Source organism: Cuculus canorus, chromosome 7 (assembly GCF_017976375.1).
Source record: "Cuculus canorus isolate bCucCan1 chromosome 7, bCucCan1.pri, whole genome shotgun sequence".
Lineage (NCBI taxonomy): Eukaryota > Metazoa > Chordata > Aves > Cuculiformes > Cuculidae > Cuculus > Cuculus canorus.
In genome coordinates this window covers 9,134,986-9,152,009 of record NC_071407.1, presented here as the reverse complement: position 1 = coordinate 9,152,009, position 17,024 = coordinate 9,134,986, and the positions used below count along the sequence as shown (strand labels likewise).

At 45.7% G+C, this 17,024-nt stretch overlaps 1 protein-coding gene across 4 annotated transcripts in view; it reads right to left on the bottom strand.

Annotated features, from left to right (window-relative positions):
* Positions 1-6,684: 6,684 nt before the first annotated feature.
* JMJD1C (jumonji domain containing 1C) overlaps positions 6,685-17,024 on the bottom strand; it is a 159,951-nt gene continuing 149,611 nt past the window's right edge. For all 4 annotated transcript variants that reach the window (XM_054070966.1, XM_054070967.1, XM_054070969.1 and 1 more), the window contains 5 exons: positions 16,218-16,340; positions 15,050-15,189; positions 12,578-12,754; positions 7,922-8,053; positions 6,685-7,586 (listed from right to left, as the gene is read on the bottom strand). In XM_054070966.1, the coding sequence (XP_053926941.1) occupies positions 7,497-7,586; positions 7,922-8,053; positions 12,578-12,754; positions 15,050-15,189; positions 16,218-16,340 (662 nt within the window). In that variant the 3' untranslated portion in view covers positions 6,685-7,496. The remainder of the gene's footprint in view (positions 7,587-7,921; positions 8,054-12,577; positions 12,755-15,049; positions 15,190-16,217; positions 16,341-17,024) is intronic.

Genomic DNA, 17,024 nt, shown 5'->3' with positions numbered 1-17,024 from the left:
GCAAGCTACCCCATTTTAAGTTATTCTTGTGCTGTTACAAGGTAAGTTTGCTTTCTGAGGGTACATCTTTCTTCCTGAATAGACCTGGAAGTGCAGCAAGAACACTTTACTGCTGGACTAATTCTCCCCTTGCCTCTATTTACCTGGTGTCTCCTGTGCTTGCTTGAAGGAGAGTAGGGACTGGAGGCTAGAAAAAGCCTATGGAAACAAAGGTAAGATATGCTCATTAGAGGAGGCCCCTTGTGCTGAATTGTGGCAGGAAACTGATCTTGCTGGGGAAAAAAAAAAAGTTATTTTTCAGTTGATGCAGTTTAGCACAAGGCCCTGCAGAAGAGCTGTGGTGAGGTACCCTGTTCCAGGACTGCGCCAGCTCATCACTCTCACATGAGGGCAAGTTACGCTTTCTACTGTCACCTGCCTGGCTGGCTGCCACCGGTGATGGGGTGGCAGAGTGTAGCATTTGTATACATTTAAGTAAAACAAGGAAAATGGTAGGTGCTCACAAGAAGGAAATAAAATTCTTTCAGCACCTATCTCATGTCACTGCCAGGGTGAGAACCCAGGGCTGGGAACTACAGGCAGGCAATTTGGCGTCCTTGGTGAACAGCAGCTAGAGAAGAAGGAAGCAATTTTTAGCCTGGCTACCTCTGCTGAAGAGTCGGGATTCTTCACAGAGGGACAGGGGTATTACAAGTTCTGCTTTCTTTTTTTTAAGACTAAATTGTCCTTTCATATAGCTGCATAAACAAAAGGCCAGATCCAAAAGAAGCTGCTTCTCTACACAAGATGGCCAAGTAGGGGCAAACCCCATATTGCTGCTTTTGAAAGTGGTGTTAAAAATTTTCTTTCTCTTGAAATGCAAATGTTTGTTTGTTCTTGCAGTCTGCTTACTCAACTCAACTGCTGCTGAAATCAAACCTCAGGCAGCAATGGCTTAGCATGAGAGTTTTCCACTCCTGTAAGCGAGGCAGGAGGACAGGGTGGTGCAATGTTCCCTTTAATAGAACAGAAGCTCCAAGCTGCCGTGTCAGCACCAGTGGGGTTACTGCTAGTGTTACACCGGCCGCATGGAGGTGATGCGGAAAGCTAAACAGTTGTGTGCAATACAGAGATGGTCCCAGAGCTGGGGCAGGTGATGCTGGTAAGGAGCCAGAGCGTGGCCTGATGAGCAGCACAGTTGGCCTGCGCAGATGAGCTGGCAGGGTCACCCCTTTCGCCTGCAGCACACAACATTTATGAAACATCCTACAGCTGAGAATCCATTGAATAATGACATTTCCTTGAGAAATTCTTTAGGTTCCCGGGAAGAAGCTAAGCATATGAAATGTGTTGACTTTTCCAAGTAAGGAACTCCTCAGTCTGAACACGGAGATCAGCGAGCGCACGGCCCGTTTGGAGCACGAAGGGTGCACAGCGAATGCTCACCGCTAGAGGACGGGTTTGTAGAGACGGAAATCCTCCCGCGTGTGCCCGCAATCAGTGCGAGTCCCGCAATGCGAGACCGTCAACCGAGCGGTGCCTTCCAGACCGGTCGGAACCACAAACGCCCGGTTTTCCTCGCTCGGCACTGCTGCCGCCGGGGTGCAGAGCCCCCGTCCCTCCGTCTGATCCACGGGCGCGTTCCCCGGGCCCTTCAGGGTCCCTTCAGGACCAACAAGGCACGGTGTCCGGACACTGTGCAGAAAGCAGGCAATTCGGCATCAACTGCAGCAGCAAGACCGAGGCGGTCCGAGAGGTCATGCAGCGTCCTGGCACAGTGCGTGGGGAGGTGCCCATGGGCGGCAAGGGGGATCCGGATTGGTTTATGCGGGACAGAACTAAAAACGTCCCTGGGCCTTCGTTTCAACTTGGCTCCCCAAGAACCAGTTTTAAACGTGTCCAGACACTTGACTCCTATCATAGAGTTCACTTTACCACAGAAACCACACTTGTCTCTGGACACAGAAACTTTGTTGCTGTTGACTGCAGCCATCCTGTGCTCTGCAAAAAGAATCTGTAATTACTGAGTCTCTGGCTGCATCGCCATAGAAGGAGGAACCAAAGACAGGCAGCTGGGAAGCAACGTGGACTCTCCCAAGAATAAATTCTGCAGCCCACACCACTAGTTGCTACTTACAGTGAAAACTAAAACCAAAACATAGACATGTTAGGGTTTCTAGTTTGGTTTTACACAAAGGGAAAAGAGGCTCTTGTGACCACTTCCCCAGAAAACATCTCAATTTTCAGGAACTCTGGCCTTGAACTCCTTCCTGCTCTCCTGTCAGCAGCAGCTCTTTAGCCATCTGCAATTCCTGTTGCCTTTCTTTCAGTGGTGGGGACTACACCTCATCTGGGCTCCCTTTCCCACAAAAGGCTGAACCAGATGATCTTTCGAGGTCCCTTCCAACGTGGGCTGCAGGCTCGCTAGCAAAACAGATGGAGAAAAGTAAGTACAGCCACAGCAGCTGCTAAAGTCCCTCACTGAACTGGACTGAAAACACAGTAGAAAACAAAATAGATCCGTCAAACAGTTCAGAAGTAATCAGAGTGGCAGTGTAATTGCCACAAATCACTTACAGGTTGGACAGTTTGCCAGACCTTTCCTAGGGAGTTCAACTGTATAAAAAGAAGTTCATGGGTCCCTAAAGACTCTGCTCCATGGCCATCTTTTCATTCACCTCCTTTCTCTCCCAATTTTGTTCTACCAGAAGTAATCTAAACTTACCCAAGGCTTTTTGTCTTGTAATCAGTTGAAGTGCTCCCTCAGGCCCGTTTGCTGCAGGAGCTGGGGTGTTACTGAGATCAAACAATGTGAAATCCTCAGAGCTGTGAAAATACAGGATTTCCTGCCTCAAAGCTACTAAACCCTACTCTTTAATTTCACTAAGGAAGCACAGAGCTATGATAAAACCACATGCCCAGGGACTGGAAAAGGAAACAGGCATCTGTGTGAAGAACGTATTTTATCAGTATGGTTGGAAGGTACCAGAAATTTTCACTTTGAAACCTACCAGTAAAAATCCACCACTTCGCTTTAGAGAGGCCCATGGTTATAATGCAACTGTTTGCATGGAACATATCACATAAAGCATCAATTTGTTGTGGCCAAGATTTTCCTACCAGCTGTGTACAGATCGTAACTTCCCTTGCAGAACCTACGAGACCAAATGAAAAGAGCGCAGAGGCTGGGTTTGACCATTTGCTCCTTGGCCGGAGTTTCCTCTGTCCCCCTGCTGGGAAGGAGAGAAAGGGACATGGTGGTGGGTACTGCCCCAGGGGAGCCCCCTCGCCACCAACTGCTCCCCTGCCACCCAGGACACAAAAGTGGAGAAGGAAGAGCAGCCACTCCTGCTAACAAAGCACAGGTCAAAAGGTGGAAAGTCCAAGCACAGCAGAGACCTGACAGTGTCTGAGGCAGAGCTGGGGGTGAGGAGGGGAAAGCACAGCAAATCCTTTATCCAGGAGTCTCAACAGGGAGAGGCAGCTTGTCCAGCACAGATAAGGGGCACAGGCAAGTGCCAGAACGGGTGATGGTGTCTGTGGAAGGAGGAAGAGAGGGAAATTCCCAGTTACAGGCGCAGGGCAGGGAATGACTTGACAGGATGTCACTGGAGAGGATATCAACAAACCTACCACCTACCACCAGGGTCAGAGAGCATGAGAACAGGGCGCTGATCAGACAGGGGGCAGTCTGCACACACAGATCGGAGCAACTTCTGTGGAGCTGAAAGAGCAGAAAAATAGATTTTAAAATCAGCTTGTTGTGACCCCCGACATCTGACCTGCCTAACGGGGACCATGGCTTCACTACCGGCAACTCCAGCCCTCCAGTAACTTCTTGTTTCAGCTAAACCATAGGCACTGTCACCCATCCATGCAGGAATACTTCAGGTTATAGCGGCCACTCTTTATTATTTGTTAATTACTTTTTGTTAGTTACCTCTGCAGTTATTATAGGAAGAAAATTGCTGTGGTTTGTTACTGTATGGCAGTGCAGTGGATGGAGGTGGTGATAAGGAGCTGGAAAGGGGTGAGGGAAGGGGAGCATGGAGAGCAAAGCTTGTGGTTTTGGTGGCTATGAGAAGTGAGCTTTCAAAGGACAAGAAAAAAGAAGTGCTGTTTCACATGGAGAGCGCGGCAGATAGACAGAGCTTGGTCTGAATAGGAAGGTGGCCAAAGGTGGCACAGTCCTTCATGCTCTTGCTCTAGGAATTGCCTGTTCCTGCACTGTCATCCAACTCTTTTAGCACTGTTACAGTCATTGAGATTGTAGACCAGGAAAACCCCTAGAGCCTCTGAGAAAGACAGGAAAAACATGCCCAGTAACGCCTTGCAGAACATGGAAATGGTCAAGAAGAAGCTGACAAAACAAAACACCTTCCCACAAACTCTCCAAGTCTTGGACATCAGTGATGAAAACCTCAGGTCGTACTGACAGTGAGCATTCAGCCCAACTTCCCACTCCGATTTCCTGCACAGGAGCGGGAAGCTCTACTTCATTGTGACAGAGCCACAAATCTTAACTGAACGAGCTGAAGGTGGGAGACCCAAGTATTTTTAAAAGATGAAATTGTTAGTGGTATTTGGAATAGCCGCTACCTTTACCAATTTCCTATGGTCTTCCAGAGCACACAGGCTGTGCTTCGCAGTCTTTTCAGCTCAACGGCAACAAAAGCTGTTCAGTGCTCCCCATCCCGCTCAGCTTGTGGCACATCTTCCTTGTTCTTTCACTTTTGGCTTCCTCCTCTCCCATCAGTCACCGGGAAACACAGGCACTGGTGCGGGCAGTTGAGGCCGCCCCCTCCCCTCCTGCCCAGTGATTTGCAAGAGTGCAAACCCATCAGACAGACCCTCACCCACCAGATTTTAGAACTGCACATTTGGCGTAACTGCTACATCACCCCACCAGGGTAGGGATGAACTCTCCTACCCAGCCTGAGGGGCTGGTTTAACTCCACAGTGACTACAGCAAGCTCCCTACCATGCAGTTCAAACTGATTTATCAAGTTGTCTTTGCTATGGAAGTAGTGAAGGTCTACTCACCCCTGTGACTGCGCAGCGCATCGTGCGACACAGCAACTTCAGTCTGTCAGCTGGGCCTCTCCAAAATGAGTCTTCTTGTCTTAAAATCCTGTCACTCTCGAGCATTTCTTTGAGAAGGTTCTTGCTGCTCTGCCAACCGTTTCACCACACATCTTTGCAGGTTAACAACTCTGTCACACACTTAAGGATTTAGCAGCGAAGGTGTCAAGAAAAAGGTCAGAAAGGAAGCACTTTAATACTCACACTTGGAAATACAAATGAGCCTCCGTGCAGGAACTCGCTCAGTTTTCCCTGAGGGAGGAGAGGCAAGGACTTCTTCCACCTCACAGGCAGGGATCCCTCCTGGCCTGTGCGCTCTGCGGCAATGGAAGTGGCCATCAGTGCCCGAAGGAGAGCAAAGCCTGGGCCTGGACACACTTCCCTGCTGTGCACCCAAACCCGGCAGGGCAGGCACTTTGAGCAGGACAGACATGGCACCCGGACACCTTCCAACAGTAGCTCAGGGAAAACCAACCCATTCCCTTCAATCTGACCACACAGACAGCCCAGCAGGAGGAGGGAGCGGTGCTGGCAGCCACGGCCCAGGCCCCAACAGCTGCTCTTTGGGAGGAAAACAACCAAATGGGGGAAACACAGCACCTACAGCAGCAACACAAACATCAGCAGCCTCAAGCAATTTCACAACCCTTAGAAGTACCTCACCAAAGCTCAGTTAGAGGGGACAGTACTCAGACTTGATTAAAATTCACTCATTTCGTAGCCTGAACTTGAATTTTTTCAAGGAAATGAGTGAATTTTAATCAATAAATAAAGGGAGGATGTGTGACCGAATCCACTTCCCACTAAGCAAACACACACTGGCAGTGTTGGCATCTCCATGCGGCAGCAAGGAGGCACCACTCAGGACCGGGTACGAAGCTGAGAACTAATTGCCAGACACGGCAACATTAACCCCAAAATATTTCTTTGCATCTTCATATGAATTCCAAGTTTTCAAACCAACTAAATGAAAAATTGTACCTTTGAAACAAGAAATTTCTTGTGACTATTCTTAAGCTAATTTGCATGGGTTGTTGTTGGGTTTTTTGGGGTGACCCTAAACCTGCGTGGACTTTGTCAGGCCGGGAGCAGTAACCAGGCCAGGCACCAGCCTTTTGGATACATCACGAGCCCGCTGGAGCTGCAGCCGGCATCTGACACCAATTCTAAACACTGGAAGAGTTTTAATGATTTAAACGCATGTATACTTCAACTCTTCAATCTAACTCCAGGAGCTGGAATTCTGCTCAACTGCCTAACATTTACCATCATTAAATAAAACCAGACACACATTGCATTTTTTACACACATTATTTTGTGGAATTGCTTGAACTGTGAAGAGCCAAGATGTTATAGAAAATGCTCCACAGAAATTCCTTTCCTCCTCCACCCAAAGTAAGCGTTGGATTATTAGAGACAGAACATAGTCAATGTTTAGATTGTTTTATTCTTAAGCAGAGGCTCTTTCTGGCTCTGCCGGCTGAGCTGCGCTCCAGCTCTTCCCCAGCAGTTTTGTCTCAAACCCAGAGAGGGCAGAGCGGCGCAGAACATGGCAGAGCCAGCAGAGAGGCCGCTGCTGCCAGCAAATCCATCACACTCCGCCAGGAACGTGACAAGACAACATCTGATAAAGTCATTTTAATGGAAAATGTAAAACCCCTTTCAACTTCAATGTACAAAGCATGTGTAACACTTGCACTTTTAACAAATTAAAGCAAGCCAATGTTTTAAAAAAATACATCATTGAATGTATATATGTATATATTTACATAGCATATTAAGTTTAATATTTAGCTTTAAAAGTTCACAAATTTTACCAAAATGAGACAATTTTTAAATAAATTACACCTTTTGAAAACGTTTAATTATACACTGAATAGCTTCAATAAAATACTGAAGTGTCTGTATTTCATATCTACTTTATATACTTTCTATTTTACAAAGTTTACAAGTATTTGGCAGTAATTTTCAGATTATGACATGACTGCTGTGCGGACTCAGCAAGATCCCAGATGCAGGCATAGCTGGTGTTTGTGTCCTACTCTCACAGTAACTGTCTCAATGTAGTGAAAAATATCGGAATTATCTTAGCAAACTGTACAGGTCACATTTACATTTGATCAACAATATAGCATAGAATTTTGTGGTTTTCTTCCAAAAATAAATACATCATCTTAAATCTTTGACATTTCACAAACTTCATGTACACTATAATACAGGGCAGCAGACGCTGCTTCATTGTTTGCAAGTCTAACACGGAATCACAGTGGCTGTGACATGAAGCTCTACCGTTGCAGCGTCAGTAACAGGTAAATACGATGACTACGTTTGTCTTGGCACGGATGGCTTGTGAAGCTTAAATTAGTGTGTGCATTCTGTTCATGTATTAGAAAAATTAACCTCCATCTGATGTTAACACAGAAAGCAGAGCACGCTTAGTTTTCATCCATATCTTCCATTTCACCTTCATGAATCTTCAAAGCTCTCACCATTTCTTTAACCGCGTGGTACAGGATATTTTTAACCTGCAAGAACATCAGACACATTTTAGTAAGGCCTACAACCAAGGAACTCTTCAAGTCAACTGTCTTTAAGACTGAGCCCTAGCCTAGTGGATGAAGAAGGCTCCATCGAGTCAGTGCAGAAGGAAACACCTTTTTACACATTTTAAACCTCAATGTGAAATAAATAAAACCAGCCACTCCGGGGAGTCATCCACACCCCAGCAGTCACGCTGCAGCTCATTGTTATTCTGTGTGAACAGCAGTGAGGAAGTAGTTCCATGCACCGCTCCGCATTTCAATGAGCCTGAGCTCACCCTGCCTTCCCAACAGCTTCCAGAACAGAATTCATTTCCTACCTGCAGTTTATCATCGTAATTGATTTCTTCCTTTGACAGCCTCAGCTCCTGCGTTAAGTGAAATGACTGTACAAGGTGTTCTGGGGACACAAAGTCTTCAGTTACTTGAACGCAGCTGTGAAAATTTTGCACCTATCCAAAATAACAAGAAGAGACTGATAATTAGTGGTGAGGGGTTACTCCTTGGCAGAGATACCTGAGAAAAGAGTGGGCCTTACAGCCACAGGCTTATCAGACCAAAGGGCGTCTTTATAAGTAGAGAGCAATTTAGAGCACTCCACTTATCTAAGTTCGCTTCTGGCAAAAGGTACACTTTGAACAGAGCTCATCTGCTTCTGCTCCGGTGCTTCCTCCTGGAGTCTGCTCTGACAAGAGCTCAGCTCCCTGTACTGTGCTATCCCACCCAGCTCCCGGCCACACAGGCACTGCTGCTGTGTCCGACTGCCGCACAGCCGCTCCAGACACCATACGGGCACTGAAGCCGCAGACCAGCTCCACAGCAGCCTCGCCCTGCAGGACTCGACTCCTTGGGCCTCACAGATGCACTGGAAGCTTGCGCTCTGCCAGGCACCACGTGCCACATTCCCTGAAATTGCCAGTAGAAATAGTCAAAAGAAGAAAAAAAAATCATGAACAAAGGGACAGGTTCAGAAGGAGAGAAAAAAAAAGCTCTTTTTGTTCTGAACAGTTCTTGATAAGAGATAACAGCAGACACCATCTCTGGCCACCCAGGCTGTATCTGGAGGACCGGGGAAAGGTAAAAACGCCTTCTGGCTGCAACCTGACTACCAGCTCCTGTTTGTCCTCTCCAGTAACACAGAGCAGCAGGTCTACACCCCTAACCCAGACGAATCACAGCTCCTTCAGCCCGCCAATCCCCTCATTTCCCCAGATTCCCACAGTTGCTCATACTGTTGTGCAACATAGATTCTACAAATGTACACAGCCTGGCGGGTGGGGAAGGAGTGCCTCTGTCGTCCCACAAACACAGTCCCACCCTGCTCCGTCCTGATGAACATCTGCACATTTTAAGCTCAAGCCGAGCAAAATCCATTTTTTAATGCATACTTCAAAATGTCCGTTGTGATACCTGACATTCAAAAAAACTTTGGGGTCTGCACAGCTGAGGACACAGCACTTCATTTAAAAATTCATTTTCTTCTTCCCCACCCCAGCCCCAGCCCCAGCCCCAGCCCCAGCCCCAGCCGGTGTTACACGGTCAGCCGGCCCTTCACAGGCGAGATCCCAGCGGGAGACCCCTCGCTCAACACTAGCCTGGTACGCGGGGTTTCTGCAGTCTCAAGGACAAAGCAGTGCCATTCCCTCCTGTAGATTAACTCAAAGAGAAACCATTCCGGAGACAAAGAGAGTTTGTGCAACGGCCAAAAGCCAGAAGCAAGGGAACAGCTGCAAAAGTGCCACCGCAGGCTCCCATCAGCGCTCGGGGAATTTCCTAGAACTCAGGCTGGATGCCTCTGTGCTGCGCGGCTGCCGCCTCCAGCTGCCTCTCACAGGCTTCTCACCCGTTTCAAGTCTCTACCTGTCCTTGTTTCCCTCTCCACCCCATGCAAATCCCACACCACACTCACTTTCTCCTCAGCGACACAAGGTTTTACTGACTCCCTCTGCTTCACTGCAGAACAGGCAGTATTTGCTGCTCTCAGGCCTTTCGTTCTGCTGTGCCTTAAATCTCCTTCCCTTCCAGGGCCTGTCTTATCGCTGTGCAAGTCTCCAGGGGCAAGACAGATTGTACCTGGCTGGCCTGTGCCTGGCGTGGGAATGCCCCTCTGACAGCCCACAGCAGCCTCTATTCATAATATTTATAACACAAGCTGACACAACACCACGCACAAGTAAATACACTCAGCAACAACTCCCCTGAGGTTCGCGGACAACAGCACAGCCGTGACTGCGGCAGCTGCAGCTGACCGGAGACAACAGCTTCACCCCCAGCCCACGCAGAGCCGGGAGCTCCAGCAGGGCCCGCGAGATGGGTGGAGCATCGGAAAAGCCTCCGACCTGGGCTGGGACAAGGAAAGGTGAGCGGAGAGGGAGGAAAGGGCCATCCACCCTGGGCTTGTCGCACACAGCCTCTCCCTCCTATGCCTATCCCGAGGATCAGTCACTTCCTGCACGGCTCAGCTCCAGGGCCAGAGCTCAGCCCAGCAGCTCTGAATATGCAACTCCCAGACCTTTATCCTACATCCTTATCGTAACATCACCAGGATGTTGCGTTACCTCCAGCATGTTATTTTACAATATATAATCCTGCTGTTAAATCAAGATAATGCCACTACAAAACCCAACATTGTAATAACCTGCTGTTCCACCATAAGCAAGTTTTGTCTGTAGCCTCAACAACATATCTCAACCACTGACTGGAGTATTTGTAGCTTTTAATTTATCGCTAAAACATTTTACAAATTTAGAGTCCCCAAATTAAAAGCAGGCAGAGCTTCCATAGAAGATGACTGCGATACAGGATGTCCCAGAGCAGAGCAGCAGAAAGAGCGAATCATTCAAAACAATGGCAAAAATCCCCTTTTCAGCTGGGGAAGTTTCCAAGGACTGCTGTTGCAAGAGCCAGAGAGAGAACAGGGTCCAGGCCATGTTAGCAAAGCAGGGGACATTTTCTGAGCTCCCCTACTTGTACAGCCAAGAAGAAAGTAGATCTAATCTTACACTGCATCGTTCCTGGTACATCCAGGAAAGCATTCGCTGAGATCAGTCCAACGCTCTATTTCTGGTTTCCCCCAGGAGAGCAATTCCCTTCACAAGAGGTACTGACAAGGCTACTCCAACTGTCACAGCTCGCAGGAGAAGCACTCCCTCCCACCCCACCACGGCAACAGTTTGACTTTGCCTACTGAACGGATCACCAGGGGGTGTGAATGCTGTCTGCAAGTACACACAGAGGAGAGGGAAACCTGGCAGGCAAGAAGAATGCTTCATGCTAACATAAAATATTAAGAACTTGTTACTTTAAATGCTAGATCTGGATTCATAGAAACTGGGGAAAAAAGAAGATATAGAACCTCCCCTCTGTCAGAGCAGGAAGATTCTAGAGGAGCACATCAGAAGTAGCAGTATGACAACCTTAACTGGCTCCCATCAGGATGGGAGTGTCTAAGCTACGCTACACAGTAACCACAGGCAGTTGGGCTCCCTAACTCCATCCCTCAGCCTGATTTCCTCTGCTCCACGACATCACCAATTAGCAAATAAAAAAAAAAAATGATAATTTACCACTAAATTTAGTATCAACACTCATCCAGTTTTAATTACCAAAGATTCATGATGTGCACGTAAATCTGGAACAGTTTACATGTAAACTCAACCCGGTGTGCACTCCTGTTCAGACTCGAGAGGCTGAATGTGCTGTGTACGCATGGAGGCTGGTGCTGACCCCCAAGGTCACGCAGCGAGCACTCTGCCCGCACAGGGAAGATCACTACGCTTTCATTTCCTCCTACATAGCAGATTGACAGGAACTTCTTACTGAAGATAAAAAGGTTCTTGGCTTCACCCACTAAGATATAAAAACATCGTGTTATTAACCCCTTGGTGCCAGAAGGTAGAACATTACCACTTCAAAAGCAATCCAGAGTTTAAAGCCAAGGAGGTGAAGATAAGAGTGGTCTTATTTTTAGTCCTGTGAGCTGCAGGAAAGCCTGGAACAGTCCCTCTACTTCACATTTTACATATGTATGCCTTTATATAACGCCACATACTACAGGAAACAAATTTCCCAGTATGTTTGATATCTTCTGATCCCTTTTAACTCCTGTATTTGGGGTATCTCCCTTGTTTCAAGAGATCAGATTAAGGTTACTGGACAATGCAATACAAACTGTATCAGCTCTCAGAGGCCAAACTGCTTTAGCCTAAGAGGAGCTAAGAATAACATCAATGCTAGATGCTCCTTCACCCTCATGAAGCAAGAGTAAACGCTAGAGACATGGTAAGAAAACCCACAACAATCCAAGATTTGGTCACCTGGGTTTGTTTTTTTTGGCTGGTTGGTTTTTTTCCTTTCTTTTGCCAGAAAACACTCACACAGACCATCCAGGGTAACAAACCACCGTGTCAAATCCATTGGAAGACTCACTGGAATGACAAAGGAGCCTAGTCTGGGTAAGGTACCTCCTGCTTTTAATGTCCCAGCAACAACACAGCCAGCTGACAGATTGGGGCCAAAACACTTGTCATCACTACAAACCAGGCGCTTTTCTCACAGAGATAACCCTGCTGCCTTGGTCATGGTGACACAGTAGGCCACCGCTTCTTCTCTGTCCAGGAGAGGCAGTGGTTGGAAGCTGATCTGCAGATCAGAAATCAAACAGCATCTTCTTCAGAAAGGCCAGGCCTCATTTGAACCCGGGTGGAGATGACTGATAAATCTTTTAACAGCAAGACAGTTTACAAGCCCTACTGCAGGGTGGGGATGCTCCTCGTTCCTTGATAGTCAGCCACCTAATTAGTGGTGCTTGACAGCTGGCAAAACAAGCAGATGTACCTTATGCTAAGTTCCTGTACACTAACAGCTGCCAGTAAGATCAAATCCAATTTGAGTACAGACATAGTTAGGTTTTTGCAAGTTATTTTATGATATTTATGTTCTTTGATCCTTTGCATCTTTAAACAGATGTATGTTACCTGATGAAGTGCTCCTGCTGGTAGAATGATAGCATCACCAAGAAACTGAATAACCGTGCAGGTTTTTACTCCGTATTCTTCAAGCAGTCTTTGGCGAAGTTTTTTGTTCACATACCAACTCTGATCACGTATTGGATCATGCTCTGGTAAAACTTCCAAGCCTTGCTCTTTCGCTATCTGTAAGTACCAAAAAGATCCCAGGTCACTTCACAAGAAGCTGAACCTTAGTCTGGTAAGTTGTAAGCACACCTAACTCACAAAGCAGCAGCACAGCATTCCCAATACCCAAATCAGAATTTTAGTTAGAGGGTCAAAAGGGCCTCAAAGGAACTGGGGAGTCTCATAACACCGAACACCTCTGCACAACTCCCCCCTCAAAATACGGAACTTTTAAGAACTTGGCACAATAATGTACTGACAAGCATCAGGCTCTCTGTTCGACTTCTTTCATTAAGGAAATAAAATCTGACCTCAGGAGTTTCTCTAGGCTGCCAGTTCCTCAAGCTTACACCCTCCAGTTTAGACACAGGCACACAATAGCACAACATCAGCTCAGGTAAAAAGCAGCAGATGGAACTGAGGGGCCTACAGTGCTGGGCAGCCCATGCTGGGTGAGCCTCTTGAGCATGGGGCTGGATAAAAGGACCTCAAGAGGTCTCCTCCCAATCGCAACCACTCTGTGACAAGAAGTTATTTTCTCACCACCCAAATCAAGGAACTCAGAAAAAAAATGAAGGACATAACCCCCCTCCCAACCTACCTGACAGTAGTAGTCATACCTGCAACAACCATTTCTCATCAAGTTAACCACAGGGGAACAAATATGTCCCTTAATCCCTAGCTAATTAATCATAATGACTGAAGAGAAAAACTACTAAAGCTAAAAAACCATACCAAATCTACCTGCCATGACTCAGGAGACAAATAACTCACATCGATATTAAATATACTCAATTATTTGATGCAGACCTTGAAACTGTTCTTGTATATTATTGCCTTTGTTCTGTACTAACAAAATACTGAGATTTTTTTTTCTCTTATCAGCAAAGAGGCCCTGAGGTCTGGTCATCAATTAATCTCCAATTCAGTATTTCAAAAATACCATCACACCAGGAACACCCGGCAGTATGTAGTTCACTTGGAAACCATGACAAGCTGCGGCAGTGACAAACCTCACCACATAGCTTCTTAAGTGCTTCTGTTTTCAACCTGCTGCTCAATGAGTTTCTCAAATCCCTTTACCTGCTCTGAAAGCAGCAGCACTGAATAGAGCAACACTCACTGTCCACCTATTTCCTTGCATTCATAACTTCGTTCACAATTTCCTTTTCCCAATTCAAGAGTCACCACTTGCATTATGAGCATCCCCTTTTCGAAAGGACAGAAAAGCCCAGCTTTATAGTTCAGAACCTCCTGGAATTGACTGTATTTTGCTTACTATTGCTCATTCTTCCTCACCGTTCAGCTTGCCAAAGAGCAAATGTTTGAGTCCCCAGAGGACAGCTGCCCGGGAACTGAAACACTGCCTTACTGTCCCAGACAATCTTCACTGCTAAATTTCTTTTGCTCTCCCTGCTCACAGCAGAGCCTGGACCCCAGTGGGCTGATGGACCCCTTTGGTTTAGCCACTTAACACTCATCTGATTTTTTTCCCATAAAAGAAGACAGTGAAGACTTCCTTTCCTCAAGCAACCACTTCTGGGATATTCTGGTATTTCTATCTGTCAAGACTGCCTTTCAGAACACGAAAACGTGCTAAAGACAGGGCACAGGAAATTGCTTGCAAGATGGTGTCTTTAAATTTAAAGCCACCGATGGCTGTCAATGGCCCAGTGGTGGATATCCATCCTACATTGTAATTTATGACCTGAAAAGTTCTCAAGGGCTCTAACTTGTTCGTCACACGCTGCCAAAGGAAGATCTGCACTGTAGCTAATGCTGAAGAAGTTTGCTGCCCTTGTCTACGTTATTATCCCCCACACTTTTATCCATTGCTAAGAGCCAAGGCAAGTTCTTTGAGCTAACTGATCTGAAAAGAGTCCTTATGAAGATCAGTGGCTGCCAGGCTGCAAAGTTGGGAGTTTTTGCATGGGACAATTCACAGAAATTTCAGCATCTGCTAATGCAGGAGATCAGTGACAGAAAAATATTATCCTACAAATGCTAACACTACAAAAATAAAATTATCCTTTGTATTAGAGAAGGACAAGAATAGATCTCCATGCCTACCTAAGTGTTCAGAGTTTGCAGACTACCTGCAGCTCTCAAGAGGCGAGTACGTATCATGTTACGTATTTTACTTGTTGATTAATGTATCAGGTCAACTATAGCTTATTTTATGGGCTATAAAGGAAGTAGTTTTACTTCCCCTCCTTCCCATAGAGGTGGAGTTTGTGGTTTCTGACAGTGCCCCACCCCCCGATTTACCAGCTGCTTAGATTTATAATAAATACTTTATAAATATAATCTAACCTTTTGTAGAAACTCCCTTATCTTGTCAGCATCTTTGCCAGCATAAATGTGCCATAAAGCACCAGGTAATTCACTTGAATCCTTCAACCGCTTCCTTAAAAGGTCATCCAAATCCTCCTCTTCAAACTTCTTCAAAACTCCTAAGATTCAACAAAATTATTCTTTTATGTGAGAAGAAAAATTGAAACTGAAACCTTCTTTTCAAATTTCTCGTGTGACTGAACAGATTAAAGTTTGCTGAACACAACAGAAGCCCGTGGGTGACACCTTGTCCAGTGTTTGCCATTAGTTACTAGAACATGAACATCATAAATACCTTAAAAATAACATCTGCTTTTTAAATTTTTTTTCATCTCTTCAATTTGACAGAAGACCAGAAATAAACAAGCAGGGCTGGCACCAAAAAATTAAAAGACGAGAAAGGTGTTTTCCTACAGGCAGCAAAAGCTGTGTTCTGCGTGCTGTCCTGCAGCAGCAAGTCAAGCAGGGAGAGCTCTCCCAATGCGTTCAAGTTTTTCTGCTATTGCCTCTGTGCAGACACAAATGAAAACAAAGCAAATAGAGAGCAAACCTTACTGCAGCTCTGTTACTCACACCCAAAATATACATTTGCTGAATATGGAATGAGAGGACAAAAGAATAAGGGGAAAGAAACAAACCCATTTAAGTGATTTAAAGACTGTTTCATGTGAGCAATAAACCTCACACAGAGGACTAACAGACACCAATCTAAGCTCTCTGTGCTGAAAAATTACATTACAGTCCAAATTCAAGAGAGCAAACACAGTGCATCCAGAGGGAGCAGAATTAACAAAAGGCTTGGCAAATACATCATCCTGACTTAATTGTTACAACCACTACAGCTTCCAGAGAAAATCCTTCATCCTGCACTTGCATTAGCTCTGCCAGCCCCAGCACAAGGATTATACATCAGTAACCAGTAATGACCAAAAAAAGTGAAAAGAGTTTGAAATACCATTTCATAATTCATGAACGGTAGTGTATTTTATGCAGAATCAATGTATGCGCAAATTCTTGAAACAAAGGCTCTCTCAGGCTTAGACAAGTACTTATGGACCTCTTTCATCCTCTCCAAAGATCAGTGTCAGTTGGAAAAGCGGCAGATCACTCAGCCCATCTACACCTCCCAGAGTGAGATTCCCTTTACCTGATTTGGAAAGTACTCCATTTCCTTTTGCTATGCCAACATAAACAAGGATGTTCACGACATCAGAAACTTCAATATGGAGATTTGTGGTTCCTATATCATGGTCTTTAGTAGCAGCCACACCTACGTTACAAGATAAAATAAGATCTGTTTACTGCATATTCACCTTCAAACAGAAATGTGCAACAGCAGAAAAGAAACTTATGTGCAGAAAGGCTTTAATGTGAAAATACTGAGATACACAAGCTACAAACCCACCTGCTAAGCAATAAAATGTTACTTTTTGACAAAATCCCTGAGACATCTCTTAGCCCAGGTAAGTGTCCCTACTGAGTCAGACCAAAATATACTTCAGCAGAATAATCAAAGACATTTCCTGACCATTACATTCCTTTCCAACCTTCCAATTTCTCAAGTTGTTCAGGGCGGAATATTAATTACAATGAACTCACAGAGTTATCGAATCAAATGTGTCACTTCTGTCCCTGGCTGTAAGCAGAGCTCTTACACTGAAGAACTTGCTGTCTAGAGAGGAAATTTAAGAGGTGAAAATATACACGCTTAAGTCAAAAGGACATTGCAGAGCGCTACGCCTTGCAGCAGTGTTACACAGAAGTGCCATTAATGATTCAGCAATTTCAGCCCATGCCTTGATCACTACAGTTATGTTTCTTTCAAAGGACATCTGGAGAACTTTTTAAATCAAAACCATCCTGCCACAAATTACTACTCCTTTCTTGCCCTATTACAACAATTTGTAAAAGAGAATTGAACAAATTTGATTGCAAAAGAAGGAGCAGCTGGAAA